This window comes from Anneissia japonica, unplaced genomic scaffold (assembly GCF_011630105.1).
Source record: "Anneissia japonica isolate Jap-2015-1 unplaced genomic scaffold, ASM1163010v1 scaffold585_len4108843_cov191, whole genome shotgun sequence".
Classification (NCBI taxonomy): Eukaryota; Metazoa; Echinodermata; class Crinoidea; order Comatulida; family Comatulidae; genus Anneissia; species Anneissia japonica.
The window spans coordinates 255138-273531 of record NW_022716829.1 but is presented as its reverse complement, the minus strand read 5'-3'; the positions used below and the strand labels follow the sequence as shown (position 1 = coordinate 273531).

The window sequence follows — 18394 nt, the reverse complement described above, 5'->3', positions numbered from 1 at the left end:
GTTCACATGAATCAGTGACATACACATTCATCGTGGTAATCGTCAAACATGTGAAATTACAGCAAACAATGCGGCTGGGTACAGTTGGATCGACGCTTTGTCGCCGGGATTTGTTCATTATTATTTTTTAATCTAAAACAAAGCATGTCAACTATTTAATATAATTAGGCCTACGGTAAGTCTCATCTTCATCTGTTTTGTTGCATTCCTCAAATTCTGGCCTAGGCCTACCTGGGCCTAGCCAAAAAAAAATCGTGTCAGCTAGCCTTGGGCCTAGGCCTGCTCGACTTTCTTAGGCCTTTTGGTTTTAAGAGCTTTCACAAATACGGCGACCCCCCCACCCCTGGGAAAATGGGGGGGGGGGGGCTCAATCCCCACCGCCGGGAAAACGCGAAATGATCGCCGACCGGCACTTCAAAAAGCTGGTGACATCCCTGGGTGCAAGTACCACTGTAAATGGACCCAACATAGACCCCAACAACTACCAACTGAAAAATGTATTAGTTCATTCAATTACCTTGGTCACCTGATCCAGTGACTGATGGTGGTGTACCACTGCCCTCAATGGGAATTACTCCGCTTCCCTCTTCATTTTCTTCATCTGTGTTTATAATGTCCATTATGTCCTTTACAGGCCGATGGTCTTCATCTGGCTCCCGTGAAAATGTATTTTTTACTCTTTTGGATGTTACCTGTGGTAGGAAAAGAAACAAAACAGAATTAATTTTGGAAAGATTTGCTAGAGCCATGTTTTCTGTTTTTGGAAAAAATATAGCATACAGTAATTATTTAAAGATGATCAGTTGGAACTATACGCAGGACACATACTTTTATGCAATTGCACTTTTCTGGTAAAACGTTGCTTTGAAGGAATTTTAAGATGTATCCTGAAAAGAGCCAAAGTGCAATTTTAGTTTTTTGTCTGTATTCTCATTAAGTATGGTCATGATGACATTACTTTATATCATGACCATACTTAATATAGCCACATAATGACTATATATGGGCATACAACAGTTTTATTTTGTCAAATAAAACTTGAGAATGTGAACAGAGCTTAAGAAAATGTTGTAGTCCCACATAAATTTCAAACGAACATTATCATCAGCTGCCAAATGAATACTGTATCCAAGAGAACAGCTTAGCTCACTCGGCTAAACTGGTGTTAGCCACTGTGTGTGCGGCTGAACCGTGGAGATTTCTAGATTCCCGGTTCAATTCCCATCGCTGCTCTCCTTGTGTTTCAGCTGGAGGGCTGACTTACAAGTTACGATAGTGCACTGTCTTTCTAATGAGACATTTAATCTGTTGGTCCCATGTGCAATATGGCCCATGTGCATGTTAAGGTACGCAGTACACTATTTGGAAAAGAGTAGGGGGATTGTCTCTAGGTATACTGTACTACCCAATTCACCACCAGGACCCCACTGGAAACAAGCTTTCGGGCTTCATGGGTTACGGTATCCTTGATTTGATTCCCACCAAAAATATTCTTATCCTATCATAGAGAAGAAGACAAAGAAAAATTACAGAACAAATAGAAAGGCAAATTGTGATGATGAACTCATGGAGGTACAGTACAGCAGGCAGTCAAGGCCATTTACAACAATATCAAACTATTTTGTCAAATAACCATTGTACTGTACAGTATTACATGGAGAATTAAACATGGTAATATTTAAAAGCAGACACAAGTCTATTCAGTGAGCTACTTTTAAGGTTGATTTGACATCTTTTCACCCATCATTTAGTTTGTTTCATGGTTTCCGGTAAAGATTAATTGGTACTTCTAGTTTGTTAAGTATTTGGTTCTTACAACAGATAAATCATAAGAAAAAACCATCATCAAATACATACAGTAGGAATCTGTAAATAGTTGTGGCATATAACCTACTGTTTAACCTTCAGCTTACTCACTACACAATTATACTTTCTACTATTATACTAATGCAAAATTATTTTAAGCAAAAATGACTGAAAATGGTAGTTCTTATAAGTACAGTATCCTGAAATGTCTGTCCTTGTACAATACTTAATAATTATTCCACACCACAGATACAGCAATTAAAATAATTTTCTTTTCCCAGCATCTCTTCCTACATAAATCAGTAACACTGTAAACATGATTAATCGTTTAAAAACTAAGAAACATTGTAAAATTTCTCACCCGTAGTAAAAGACTTATTTAATTAAATCAAACATAATTAATTAAACTTCCCTTGTAAAGACCATAAGAGATTCAGACACTAATGTATTTATTATACAAAATTAACTCAGAATAGAACTATTTTCATTATTAAATGATTAAATAAAACAACTATTCTATTTCAGAGGAAGCAGTAATTATTTACAAGATTACCAAAACCCTTGGTAGTTTTAGGATTAAAGAAAAGATAACAAATCTTAATTCAATTTTGTTGGTACATCTTTCACAATCACAAGGCATGGTATGTACAGCAGAGTATGCCTTCCATTCAGCACAGCTGCATGTCCTCTAGGTGCAGTTAGCCTACAGTAGCTACTTAGTATGCCTTTCAACTACATTAACCTCCTAGTTTCTTCCATTGATTATCCATTGTGAATTGGTTTGGCTTGTGTACAGGAAACTGGCAAAGCCAGGTCAATGCATTTCGCATGGAAACCTTTTCAAGAACTGGAAAATATTAGCAATTTTCCGGGCGGACCTCCGATCGTAATTGGAATGGTGAATGTAAGGAACATAAACTTTGTTTAAAATTAAATCTTTTTTCTATGAGTAAAAAATGGAAACAACAAATGATGAATGAAGCATCCAAAGCACCTGAATCATCAGACATGTGTAGGATGCAATAGTACAATGGTGGATTTGTCCAATAAGAGTTGGGAAGGAAGAAGCGCTACTATGCTTTTAGTATGAATGTGCCAGTGGAACTATAACAGCAAGCCATGGATTTAAAATCACAAGTCAAATAAAGGTCATAACAAAAGAGGGTATATTATCTACTTGTCATTACAGACATTCACAATCTGCATAAAATTATTACTGCCTACTGACAAAACATAAACGATGGCTGACTAAAAACTAGTTATCTTCAAAACAGCAATATAATACTACCAGAATTTATGGCTTATAAAAGTATGGCTGAGGAAATCTTTGGATCAACATGATAGAATTCTACCAAAAGGTCTTGTAATCCTATTTCCTATGACAAGCATTACTAAACCATTTATTTAAATGTATACAGCCAAAGTGTATAGTATTCATGTTTTTTCCCTCTGTTCAGAAACAATCCTTTGGCCAATCGATATCACGAACACCATTCAACCTTAACTTCCATCTGTCAAAATGACAGGCATCATAATCAACAGTTCTTAGCTTGTACGTATACCCAAAGCGCTGTAAGTTAAAGATAATGCTAATCACTAGTAACTATATAGATGTGAGGTGAATAATGATGTACTGCTATACAATCTAATGAGTTGTGTATAGCAAGTCTGCACTCCACAGTATACAGTATTCACTTTAAATCATATGCAGGACAAAAATATAAAATAAAACTTATAAAAGAACAGTAGGGAAAATATATTGTTCAAGATCTACAGTAAGTAATGTATGCATACAAATATATTACATTGTTACATTCATGGATAAAAATTCAGCATAAACGACTGACCCCCACATAAGGCCAAATAACAAAAAAAAAAAAAACTTTTTTCTCATCCCCATCGGTTTTTAGCTCTGATCATTTAAAAAAAAATAAATGTTTACTGTGTTAATTCATTTTTTTATCCCCCAAGTTTTAATTTTGCAATCTGAAATCCAATACTCAAATCTGTAGTTGAAGCTATTAGGCAGTTTTTGATATCATTGCTTTGCATGATGTTGAAAAAAACTCCAATTTTCATACAGTTAATTAAGACTGGATAGAATGTTTATGACATTGGAGTTTTTCTTCCATTTTTGAAAGTTCATAGCACTTGAGACAATTACTAATTTATCCTCTATTTCAATAATAAAACTAACAGGTACTCTTCCCTACAGTATACTGTACAAAATATTTATCAATCATTGTTTAATGTTTATTTTTGTTCATTCTTTGTTGATTAAAAACTCTTTTTTATTAGTAAATAATGTATATTTGAATCGCTATTGTTTATTGTTTACTACAATATCGCAGAGATTAATAAGCAGTTTTTGTTTAAGTTTTACTCAAGTCCAAATAAATATTATTAATAATAAGACTGCAATTAAAAACTTAAAATTTAAAAAATTAAATAGATGATACAGTATTTTTGGTAAAGTATGCAGTATCCAATAACTTACTAACTATAACTTTTATACTAAGTATCACTGAATGCCATCTGATTTTCTCTCTCTTTTTTAGGAGGGGAAAGAGCAATTGTAAAATATATTTTGATGTACCGTTTTCTTAAATGATACTACAAGAACATCAATATCAGTAATAGAATTATTTTTTATTCCAAGTTTACATGGAACCAAGTCATTAAACAGTTAGCAGTGTACAAGAAAGAGTATCGTTTATACAGTCTCCCAATACCGACCCACCTTTCGGACCGTCCACTTTGACCGGTTTTCCGGACGGACCGGTTTAGAGAACGTCATGTTTACCTACCTTGGTTCCCCGACCTTGAGTCGATAATAAGCCTAGGCCTAGCAAGGTACAGCAGATACCGTAGGTACACCACACTGCATCATGTACTGTGTAGGCCTACTGACCTGAGAACGTCTTTAAAATTCATGTGTTATTTTATTTTTACATTATTTATGTTGTACGTACCTATTTTTTTGTGTCGAAGTCTATTATCAATAAAAATTTACACAAATCAACTTAATGTGTATCGTAATTTATAATAAGTGTCAGTTTTATTTTTCGTTCGATCGCCATAATCTGCTTCGCTTCAACGTGGTTGCACGCTTGATTGGTTTTCGATGGCGCTGGCATAACCTTGGTGGGTCACTGAATGCTAAAATAAGTGCTAACTTATGCAGCGCCTCCTAAACTGCATCAGCCAATAGAAAACAGGCAGAGGTGACAGTCAAAGTGTCATGCGCAATTGTTTTTATGAAATCGATAGCCTTATGTTGGGACCGCTTGGTTCGCCTTAGCGTGAGAATGAATGCAAAGTGTGAGAAAAGGATACGTTCCTTAATAAAGAAAACACACTCATGAACTTTTTTTTATTAGTTTATTAAACAAATGAAATCTAGGCTTATTGCTCAATGAAATTTTACGAACGATTATATTTTAATTATGAGAAACATAATTTATAAATTTATTAAACAAATAAAATCTATTGCAAATGAAAATGAATTTAAAACATAACTTAATTACCAGTACGATTGTATTTTAATTATGAGAAACATAATGAAAACTTATGAATTTATTCTTATAAATTCGCCATAATGATAATGATGAAAATTCGCAATGGGGCAAGATTTTTAAACTGTTGGATTTCTTTTGATCCATAATTTTAGTGCTGGGCATTCAGATACCGAATTAATAAAAAGAAAAGCCCAAAACATGATTAAAAGAAAAGCCATTATGTATCAAAACATAAGTCAATAAAGCAAAGACACAAGTTTAAACAAAGCACATTATTAAAAACAAAAAGCCAAGTCTGTTTGATTTTTCTCTTTATTTTAAACAATGAAAACCAGCGTAAATAATAGATGGTTAAAACAATTAACTTTTAAATGCTCTATCGGCGTGTCACACGATTAATGCGCTATCGGCGTGTCACACGATCAACACTAACGATCGTACGCATGGTGTTGTTCTGTGATTGATAGTTGTTATTTGGAGTCAGTCGATGTGTCTCCGATGATCTATTTAACATATTTCGTCAATAAATCATCGTTTTAAACTGGCCGTCCGGTTTTCAGAAGGTAATTTTATTGTTCCGGACTTAAGAATTTGGCCGGAATTCTGAATTGGGAGATCCGGTTTTCAGAAAGTATTTTAATACAGTAAGAATAGGAATGATTTTGGGACTTTAAAAAACGACCGGTTTTGTGTGAAATCCAGTTTTCTGGGTGGTCGGTATTGGGAGAGTTGACTGTTAATAATTACTTATTATTCGTAAGTTATGATTATCATCCAAAGATTGTTTGAAAGTGAAAGAGGAAGATCCTTTGAGAAATCTAATCTGGATCTATGTAAATACAACACTGAATTCACTTTGGCTATAAACGATTTCTTGAAGTCTTTTAGTTATCAGTAATTACTGTACTTGTGATCTAACAGTACAGTTTAAAGTAACTGTAGAACATTTCTTGTACCTACCATTACTAGTAAACATGCAAACTAAGATTTTAATTTCTTGATTTAGAAAAGAGAATATTTAAATGCAAAACATGTCGACAATCTGTTGCAATGATTATTTCAGATAAAAATATACATGGCTATATTATATAGTTGAATTTATAAACACTGAAAAACAGCGTACGTACTGTAACAAACAAAACAAAAACCAAACACTGAAAAGCAAGTTTTCTATACAGACCCAGGCATGAATTTCATATTTTTTCACTTGTCCCCGGACAAGTATACCTTTGAAAAATGCACTTGTCTTGAAGACAATTTTACTGATTTCATTTTAATGCCGAATAAATTTATCTTCCTTACCTGTTATGAATGTAACTTTGTTCATAAATTATTGAATAATATTTAAGTTATTTAAAATGTGACATCAGATTTATTTATAAATTACAACATCAAGTACAGTACTGTACTACATGTATCATGGGAAAATTAATATTTGGGAATAACCTACCTTTGTAAATTCAAGTACAGTATGATGTATTTATTCTTAGTATGTAAACAAAGAATAAAAATACCCACTTAGTAATTTTGGCTTCAACAACAATGATAATAAAACATCAATACTGTAGATGATACATTAAATCAAACATCCTCCTCAGTCCTGTAAAATTGACTACATCCGATTCATTTAATAATTAAACTGTTTAATATAATTATAATATTGTTTCTCATAGATCAGATTGGATTATTTTTTTTTTTTTTACTTTTATTTTTTGATCTGTTGTGCTTTTTGATTTTAATTTATTAATTTTAGAGTAATTTTTCCTATTTTATGTTTCTTTTTTATTCCTGTTTCTCTTTCGGTTTGGAGAGCCACTTGACAGTATTTTAGTATACTTTTTTTTTTTTGCTTTAAACTGTTTTGTGTGTTTAAATTAGACAAAAGAAATGAAATGAAATGAAAGGGAACAAGGTTTACAGATTTTGTGATGGGTGTGTGAAAGTGCACACCAAAAGTTTTTCTTTTTTGGTAAATTCCCTGATTGATGTTTAGTATCATCCAGAATCAAATAATTCATTACTATTTTTACAAAATTAATAACATTAATGTTGCAACCAGATAAGCCTCGGCCTCACTCTATAATAAATGCCACACCAAACTCTCCAATATGTATTATAAGCGCTGCAGTGCTTAGCCTATTTATTTATTAAGTCAACAGCCCCAATTCTTAACCTTTGGTCTGGGGCGACCACAAGTTTCAAAATTTGGACCAAAAAAATTTTGTTTTTAAATTAATCAAGGAGTAAACAGTACACAATAGGAATGTTGATGATTGTTGTACCGATTCATGATCATATTAATCTACAATCCACAATGAGAAAAAGAATCTAGAGTATGTTTAAGATTAAAAAAAGTTATTTTTGACTTTGACAACAGGCCTAGAGAATAAAGTTTGTAAGTGGGCTTTAAAATCAGTTCATAAAGTATTTCAGTGATAGTATACTTTGTCTAGATGGTATGATTTGACCTAAGATTGACATGCTCGAATTACTGTAAGCCCTTGGTCTCTGAATATACATGAATAGGAGTTATGATAATTGAAAATATAGCACTTATTAATATTACACAGCATAAGAGAGAATAAGCTTTAGAGAGACTGAAAACTATCTCAAAACATGTGCTAGATATAAAATCAGAACATGATAATGGTCCCATGCTACAAGTTTTCCATTATGTGCTTTGAAATCTATTAAAGCATCAGACTTTTTAGGTGATGATTCGTACACTAAAGCACAAAAACATCAAATTGAACTATTAAACAGTGCATAGCACTATTGGCAATGGTGAACATCAAATTGAACTATTAAACAGTGCATAGCACTATTGGCAATGGTGATATGATTGGTGTGATATCACTCATACCTAAAGAAAATTGGCATCAACTAAAAAGGCAAGAAAATTTTAATTTTTGGTGGTCAGTCGAAAAGGTACTGTAACACTAAAGAACTTTAGAATCTTGTGGATTAAACGTTCTTGATTGAATGGCGACAGGAAATGGCCTTTGTTGTCAGAATTTCAGAATTTCAGAGGTTCTAAAAGCTTAAATACCAGCATCTCTGCTGCTATGTTATTTCTACTTAAAGTACATTATAGCAATACTGTACTGTACTATGTACAGTAGTATTCATAATCCAACAACTGAGTGTACAGCACTCACCAATGCAGAACAGCATGAATAATGCAAACTGAATAAACTTTCTCACCTAAGGCATCAGCTAAGGCATCAATAAAATATTACGCCTACAAATATTACATTTTAATAGACACCACCAATGAAAACCAGTACTCAAATAATTATTTTTGAATGAAAGATTGCCAATACTAAAGCAAAGAATTAGACTATAATACCTGTAGGTACTGCCATCTAAAAAAATGGTACTGACAAAATCATTATCACTATCACTGCACTGGGCTGTACTGTATTCATTTGTATTTTTCATAAAAATTTGAATATTTTTAAATTTATATTTATTTAAAGTTTATCAATTATTTCTTTTTCTTTCTTTCCAAAAGGGGATTGGCCCACCCATCTCTCCCCCCTCCCCCCAAATACTGTATAGTAGTGATAGTGATTATTCAGTTCACTTCAATCTAAAGCAACTTTCATGGAAATAAATAAAATGAAATAAAAAGAAAAAAAAAAGGGACTGAAATACATCAAGAAAGAAACTACAATAAGTAAATTCATGTAAATCACACAGGTGGGCAAAGTGCGACCCGCAGACGCATGCGGCCCGACAGCCATTTTGAAAATGATTGAAATAAAAATGAATTAAAAACCCTATGTGGTACTGCCTGTCAAGCAACATTGGTTAGAAAACACAGCCCGACACTGATCATACTGTATGTAAAAAGTAACATTAAAACTTTTAAAATAAAGTGGTCTAAAGGCAGTTCTTGGAAGTTTTTGTGGAAGGTCACTGGAAACATCGAGTTTGAGTGTGGCCCTCTGGGTTAAATCGAAAACTCACCTTGGCCCTCTGACGGATTTTTATGCCCAACCCTGATGTAAATACTGTACATTTCATCATTAACTGCTGTCTACACTGTTCCCTTTGAATCATTAATTCTCTGGTTATACTGTACTGTACAGCATGTACCATACAGTAATGCCTAAATACTAGAATTCCTATATTTTGGAGAAAGAAAGATCAGTAGGAATCGCAAGGTGACAACTTGGTCATTGAACTTATAGCACCCTTTCTTTGAAAAACACTTCCAATTCTTGAGGAAATGAAGATTTTTTAATTACTGCAGACAAATTCATCCTATTGAACTATTTTTTTTTTAGTGGATATTTGGCAGTCTGAAGTACTTCCAATAAAAAAAAAATTATTATTTTTATTTGAAATCATGATTATTGGCGAGCGATGGGTTTCGCTAAAAAAGGTATAACATTTTCTTGCCTTATCTATGAATGTACACAGTATGGCAAGACTTTTTCATTTCTTGTTTCGCGAACTTATTTCTTGAAAGATTGTCAGGAGGGCGAAAAAAAATAAAAATAAAATTTTATTTTCATGTTTAGCAAATGTTTTTGCCAAAAAAATTCAGATGGAGGAGATAATAAAAATAAAATTTTGTGGTCAATGCACAGTAGACAGTGTAATAATGGGATTGTTGAATGCTTAAAATTTATATAATTAGGAAGAAATATACATCTTATTTTTGGATTTCAAGGTAGAAGTGAGCATAATAAAAATAAAGGAAAACTTTTAATTTTTTCTGAAATTTCCATAGTTTTTCATGGTGGCGGGGATGCTATCTTTGTCCAAAAATAAAACTTTATTTTTTTTATTCGAAATCATCATTATTGGCAAAAGGCAGGTTCACTATACAATCTACAGTAAACTAAAATAAAATAATAAAAAAAAAAAAAATTAAAAAAAATTCTACTGCTAAAGTTTACTAAGATCCCTATTTATTGAGTTATCATATTTTTTATATGTTTATCAATTTATCATATTGAACAGCCTGGATAAACTTTGCAGCTAAAATGCAAGCCAGTGAGCTGATCAATAGGGGCTCTCGTCTGTACATTAAAGCATGATGCACACTTCGCGAGCACCTGGTGTGATTCCATGGAACTGCAACAATGGCCGTATTTGACTGATTTGTTTTGTTGTTTTTCGACGGGTTTGTAAAATGGACTTCATTGTCAAAGGAAAATAACATAAAGAAGAGTGCGTTAATTTGCACTAAGTTATCCATGTGACCAAAACAAACATGGCCGATTGGTTAGTTCAGCAACAACATTTGCGTTAATATAATTTAGATTAAGTTACAGTAATAATAATTATAATATTTACCCACATATAGTCCACAAATAATTGTACTGTACTGTAGGCTACAGTAACAGAATTCAAAAACTGTATGAACAATTTTTTTTTTTACATTTCTACAAAAAAAAAACCATACTGCCACAAGCCCAAGCAAACTTGATTAGGCTGGCGTGTATCATGGTACTGCAACTACTGTACGCAGCCATATTGACAGTACAGTACAGTATATTAATACATACTCCAAGTACCGAAATGCACGCCATTATGTTGCGATTCAATATTTCAACATTAATTATGTCATCATCAGGAATCATTCATTGGACTCATTCCTGATGACATAATTAAATGTCAAAATATTAAATCCCGACACGATGGCATGCATTTTGATACTTGGAGTACTGTATGTATTATACTATCTTATCTGAGATTAATCAGTGGATCTTTCAGCCATATTTTTTTGTCGGGTAAATGCCAGTTTTCTATTCGTCTTGTCGTCTTTGTTAAGTAGGATTTTACCACTGAACAGGCATCTGTTTAATGAAGAACGACCAGTCGAATACAGCCAATGTTTCATGCAACTTATTCAATTTAACAATGATCTACTGTATTCAGATTGTCACTGCATACTGTAGTGTGTGGGCAAATTCATTGAGCCTGCCTACTGCTGTATAATGGTTTCAACCAAAACCAATTTCACCAGCAAAGATTCATCTAAAACCGTTGAAGCATTTTCTGGCTTGTTTTGTATATATTATTTAATTTCCGCATTTAACTTTTGCTTTCTTATGATGTACAGTACTGTACCGTAATGTGTAGTTGATATTAATCGTAAATAAGGTATCTCACAGCCATAATGAAAAACAGCATTGTATTGTTGATTTGTGCTTCGTGAATATAAAGTTTTACTACTTTTAAAACTACTGTTTAATACTTCCTCAACATCACGAATGGTTCAAAACTAAGGATGAAAGCCACACAGAAACTATTTTTTCTTTTCATTTCATTCATACAGCCAACTTAGAATATCATCAATTACTGGGTCATGGCTTACACAGTAGGCCAGGTATTGTGGTTATGGTGTTACAGTGTGCTATTTACATTTCAGCCGTCACTTACGTAAAATCTCGACACCACTTCCCCACCACTTCTGCATAAATCCAGTGATAATACAGGATACATTAGGTAATATTCGGAAGTAATCACAATTTTGTGGCTTTTTTTTTTCACCGTAATTCCTACCCACTATTGAAAATAGTTTTTTTTCTCTCTTTCTTATGGTCCTCCCACTTTTATTTCATCAAAATATGATTACACATATATTACATTATTGATATAATTAAAATTAAATTTGTTTCAAAACAATATAAACTTGGATAAAACAAAATATAACATAAAATCGATCATGACTGTGTGTATATAAACATGTTGTTATGTGCGATCAGGCCAGACCAGACATGCATGACCGCTCACACTGCACTCCACGAACAGATTTTGGGAATCTCCATTCACAACACACTTTCTATTTTCGGTCAAAAACTAGGTTTCAGATTACTGTAAAACCAGAAAATTTTGCGCGCATTTAAACTTTTGCAAATTTCGCGAATGGTCCAGATTCGCTAAAAAGTTTATGCCGCGAATAATTTTCAAGTCACATGTTCTATGTTTCAAAAAATATCGGTAGAATACTATCTGATCATCGTAAATCTCGAATCAGTTTCACAAAGGAGATTTTGGTCATTATAAATCACTAAATTTTCACCAAAAATTAATTTCAACTTTTTTAAAGATGATAATGAACAATAAACAGCAAGAATTGTCGGTATTTCAAGGCCTAAACTCGCCGACGACGATGCAATACAGATCTAGGGCCTTGGCCTAAATGGGGAATCCCCACAAATTGCAACATGTTAATGAAAAGTTTCAACATTTTAAAAAATTTATTTTAAATTATTTTGGATTTTATTGAATGTGTATAAACTCAATAGAATGTATTTCAGTTATTGAATTAATATTCTGACCTTAATTTCAGATGTTGAGCTCAAACAATTTGTAAATTCTAGGCTTATTCTAACCTACTCAGTAAGTATACTGATCAGGGAGATTCTGACTGCATGTGATTGCACATGTGAAACCACTACGCAGTGTATACTTAGAAGTTAAAACAGGAACTAATTTTCGTACCTTGACATACCACAATGCTCAGTCATCATTAATCAATGTATTTGAATCAATATTAGGCCTACAGGAATAAATATTGGTCATTGTAGGATGCTTGAAATTTGAATACCATACAAAATTTAGGAATATCGTATGAGTGAGTACAGTATATTGTAATATATGTAAACTTGTGTCTTTCTTAACTGTGCCTGGGATGGCCAGCTACAGTAAATCCTGGTCCTACCAGCTGAGGTTGGCTGTAGGCTTATGGTGCCTAGCCTAGGCCTAGCTATTGTAGTCTAGACAGTGGCTGTTGGCCTAAACCTAGAACTCACAATACGATATTTTCAGATATTATATGGTATTCCTCTCATGAATACAATTTAGGCCTTTTGCGATTTGCGAAAGTTTAATGTCGCGAAAATGGCCGAAATTATCAATTCGCGAAAGTTTTGTTCCGCGAAAGTTTATGGTTTTACAGTATCTAAATATTACACCCAGTTGTAGATAAATATAAACTAACACAATAAACTGGTTTCAGAACAAAATAAACTTAACTTCTTTAAAAAAAATTGAATGTTTTTGACAACTCAAAATTTCGGCAATAAATTCACTCACTTCCCGAATTCGGAAAAAACTGATTTGATGACTAGGTGAAAGAGGAACATGTGAACTACGTCATAACTATTTTCGGGTCACAAGGAAAAATTAAATACGACCTCTGCAGCGAAAACAATAGAGGGCTGTTGCAACAGTCGAGTCGCTGGAAAAAATTATAGCGGTGCCACGATATGGCGCTCGCAACGGCTGATAGTCACATACTGTACCTAAATTTCATAACCAAGATTGCAAGTCACGAAATGTCCAGAGAAGAATTTTACGGACAAACCGTGTTACAAAACCCCAACTGCATAATTTGATCATTGGCATTCTTTATCATACAGTAGATACTACAGGTCTAGGTCTTCTAGGCCTAGCCCTATCTTGGTGCCTATTTATCAACGCGGCCTGGCCTAGCCTACTCATGCATAGCCTACCCTAGGCTCTGGTCTAGGCCTAGGTAGAGGATTACATACTTAGGCTAACCAACAAAACGAGAGAAAACGTTTTCGATAAATCAGTATATAAATATTAATAAAGTTACACAACAATGACAAACCATATAATCCCGGACGCAAAACTATTAAAATGATGACTTTATAAGCAATAGACATGATAGACATAGGCCTAGGCCTATATTATACATTACATTACATTATTTTCAAAACATGTATCAAATATTCGATTCAATTCGAGATTTCGATTGAAACGGCCAACCAAGCCTATCGGCAGGGGACTGTTCAATCCTTTCAAGGAATAATTACCTCGTCGAGGCTAAGAAGCGCCAACAAGCACACACAAAGGCACAACCTCATCCTACGTTGATTTTCAGTAAGATCCCTTCAGGAATAAATCCAAAGTTAAATGTTATCAACCACCGATACTTATACTTCCTATTTAGTCTCAATTTAGGTCGGTAGAAGTCCAATAACCAACGAAATTAAATAATCGATTCTCTTCTAAATAGCCGTTCCCTTCGATTGTTATGCGAATACTTGTCAACTAGCTCCCGAGAAATTCCTGATCCACACAAACAACGGGAACAATTAGCGGATGAATCTAGAGTTCACAACTCACGGACACTCTATACAACCGCTAAAACCAATCAAAATCTTGTTTAATATCGTACAATCAAACAACAGTATATATCAAAGTATAAAAAAATATTTTATACTGTAACAAGCATACAGAAATTGCCGATTCTCTTCATAAACATTAGTCAAAAATTAAGATATTTTCTGAACTATTTTATTTCATGGATTGTATGTGTCAAGGACATTGCTTATTGGCTTATGACGTCACCGGTAAAAGCCACTTTGGTAAAAGTTTCAACTTGCTCCGGATGTGTGGTGACGGATAAGCCATAGACACTTTGATCGAAAAAAATGAAATATAATAGTTTAAAAAAATACTTATTGTAATTATTTTGGACTATAAAAATCGATGAGTATATGGTTATATTTATAACCGTTTAGTTAAGTGTCTCATGCTATTTTAAAAAATAATTGTGCATTTACTGGACATGCTATCTATGAACATGATCCCCATTTTATACTTCCGCCGTCGATTTCACAATAAACCGAAATTTAGGCAACACATGACTAATAACCCTCACATTTTACTATTTTTTAAAAATTGTTTATTAAAATAAAATACATAGTAAAAGTTTATCAACTGAGGCCTAAATGCCTGTATACCGTCCACTTGGTAAACTTTTTTTGTATGATGAATCTATATTCGTTCGGACACCAGTTGAGCAAATGGTTACATTAAACACAAACAAAGTTATTGCTATGTTTTATGGCAATATAGTTTATATGACTCTAGGAGTTTATTAATTTTCTTTCAAATCTATCCTTTTGAGTTACCATTTATGTGTAATATTCCCTGTGGCCCTTTCTTTTTGTAAAATATTTTTAAAATCCCGATTTTGCTTTGAATGGTTGATTTATCAAGGTTAATCACTTTTGTCTATTATAAATCTGTATATTTCAAGATTATTTATGTTAGTTTTAATTAATTATTTTCTTCTTATTTGGCTTCTTTTCTTTTTCCCCTTTAACTCATTGATATTTTTTTTTTCAAATTGTGTCAATGTCTTTAATTGTGTCCTTTAATTCTCTTGATTATTTTATTATTTTAATTATTTTTATGTTTCTTTAATGTGTAAACTTTACTTTTATTTTTCGTTTTGTTAATTATTATTTTTAATGTTTTCCTTAAATCATTATTTTATACAAATTTTCTGATCATACGGTACCGTTTTCTGTTTTAAATTTATTGATTACTTTGTTAGAGATCTAGTTTAATTTTCAGCTTTTATTCTTTTGTCTTTAATAGCCTACGCCAACTTTTTTTTGTACTAGGCTTAAATCTACCTACATTTATATATATATAAAAAAAAGTGCGTGGGCCCATGAAGTGAAGGCGGTGGGATTAAGTACCGTAATGATTGTATATTACATCTTTGAGAATACAGGAAATAGACTACCCTCACGGAATATTGTTTGATAAAATAATCAAAATAAAATAAATCGATTAGGCTTACTAATACGGAATCCGTTTTGAAAACAATAACAAGCAAAATATACCCGTATTTATTCGAATAAACGCCCGCTTTGAATAAACATCTGGAATAGGCCTACACTCCCTGAGCCTCATTTGGAATAAACGAATCTAACCTGGTAGGGGTCAATGAGTCTTCAACACATTTTGCCGGTACTGCTGTAATGTTGTATAGTTCCACATTTACACAGTGAAATTAAGGGATGTTTACTTGTTGAGTATATGCGGTGCACCAAAAAAATTAAACGCCTCCCTCAAATAAACGCCCATTAAATCCCTTCTCAACAATAAACGCCCCGGGGCCTTTATTCGAATACGATGATACGGTAATTTTTTAACCGAAGATGGACGTTCTTGTTCGAATTTATTGACATGAATGCATTTAAAAGCACTCATGTAGTAATTTCGTTCTCAACTAGCACGACAAAGGCTATCTTTTAATAGCAAGATGCAGGCCTGTAATAGGCAAGGCCTAGCCTATATCGTTTAATTCCAATTGTTTGACACTGCGAATTTTCAAGAAGACTTCAACGATCAATCCGAAACGAAGCCTATCTTGGGATTGGAGTGAGGTGGCTGCCAAAGGATAAAAATGATTATTGGCTCAAAGGGGATAGAAAATGTCGGGAGAAGGAGAGAATGAAAAATATGTAAAAGACTACGTAAAAGCTTCTCCATGATATTTAACTGGATCATTATTCATCAGTGGTGCAAGCACCTTTTATTCTACAACAGCACAAATTAATACATATTGAAAAAATATATATCATACATAAAGATATAAACTGTTGTAAGGATCCCAGTCCAGAAGGAAAACCTTGTCTCGAGAGGATCCGTAAAAAAGAAAAAGGAAAAAGAAAAAAAAAAGGAAAAAAATAGAAAAAATAAATAAATAAATAAATAGATAAACAAGATAAATAAATAAAAAGTGCAGAAATGAACTGAATTTAGGTACAGACTTAGATAATATAATTTTAGATTTATTTTAAAAGATGAAAGGCTAGTAAAATTGGTAGGGTCAATTTGGAGGTTATTCCACAACCGTGGTCCTGCAACCGTCACAAACAATTGACTTTTATTGAGCCTTACAAATGGAATGTATAGCCTGCCAGTATTTCTTAAATTATATTGAGTGGTATAGCTGTTGCTACTGAACATTATGTTAATGGTTTTTGGAAGTGTGCCTTTAAACAGCTTATACATTTGCAATTTATGCAAATCATAAATTTTGAGTAGCTGAAGCTTTTTAAAAAGTGGCTCTGAAAGTGCTAAGTAGTGTGAATTAGTGATGACCCTTAAAGCAAGTTTTTGTAGTTTCAGGAGAGTGTAAGATTAGAACGATAATCAGATAATAATAATCAGATGCCCAAACTGTGTTACAATATTGAAGGTATGGGAGCACAAGGGTGTTATAAAGTGAAGTTAAAATGTTTAATGGAAAGAACAATTTTAATTTATTTATTATGCTAATAGATTTGGATATTTTGTTATTAATGTAATTTTGATGAGTGGTCCATTTTAGATTTTCCTGGATGTAGAGCCCAAGAGAGAGTGTCTCGCTTTTGCGTTCAATATAAGTACCTCGGAAACATATATTAACATTTTGAAGAGTTGGCTTTTTATGAACATTATGAAAAATAATGTAATTTGCTTTGAGAGTATTAATAAAGAGTTTATTGGCAATGAACCAGTCACCAAATTTTAGCAATTCTTCATTCATAATATTAAATAGCGTGTGTAGATTTGGGTTATAATAAAAGAGAGTGGTATTAAAACGTAACTGTATAGTGCAAAGAGAGAAGGGGTGGAGGATTTTTAAAATAAATTAAGTGACTAAGATAAATCTTAAATGATATGTATAATTAGGCCGGATTATAAAGGGCGGTAACAACAAAGAAAATAAAGATAAACGAAAGGGCTAATCAGCCGAATATAGGCCTATGATATCACTAGCAGTGTAACAAGTGTGTTATTAAGCCTTATGCATTAGCCGACAGGCAACGACGTTGTTCATGTGTCTACTAACCGAGATTGCTTATTGCTAAGATATATTTCTCGTGCCTAGGGGGCCTATAGCCTATAAATTAAAAATGTCAGATATAGGTTAGGTTATAGTACATGTTACATAGAACGAGTTATTATGGTTGAAAACCTGGACATTTTTTAGATTATATGCATGAACTACAGAGGGACGTCGAAAACAGGAACAGTTGTCTAACCTCAGGTTAACCGTTATATCAAATTGATTCATAAAACACATTTATTTTCGTGACTTATGAATTGATGCCCTGCTTTATCATGAAAATCCACTCTCGGAAGCCTAAACGTTCAAAGACGTTATAACTGGAATGCATTCCTTAATTTCAAAGCAAACAATCCATATTATACGGCTTAAAAAGTTGTACAGAGAGAATGGCGTCCCTCAAGTCGTTTACTTGTTTTGTTCAACACATCAGTGGTTCTCT

The 18394-nt window shown here is 33.1% G+C and overlaps 1 protein-coding gene across 1 annotated transcript in view; it reads right to left on the bottom strand.

Annotated features, from left to right (window-relative positions):
• The window catches only part of LOC117110001 (syndecan-3-like), a 33577-nt gene extending 19180 nt beyond the window's left edge, over nucleotides 1-14397 (bottom strand). The window contains exons 1-2 of the mRNA XM_033252536.1: nucleotides 14129-14397; nucleotides 518-692 (exon numbers count right to left, since the gene is read on the bottom strand). Coding sequence (XP_033108427.1) covers nucleotides 518-692; nucleotides 14129-14179 — 226 coding nt within the window. The 5' untranslated portion in view covers nucleotides 14180-14397. The remainder of the gene's footprint in view (nucleotides 1-517; nucleotides 693-14128) is intronic.
• Between the last annotated feature and the right edge of the window lie 3997 nt (nucleotides 14398-18394).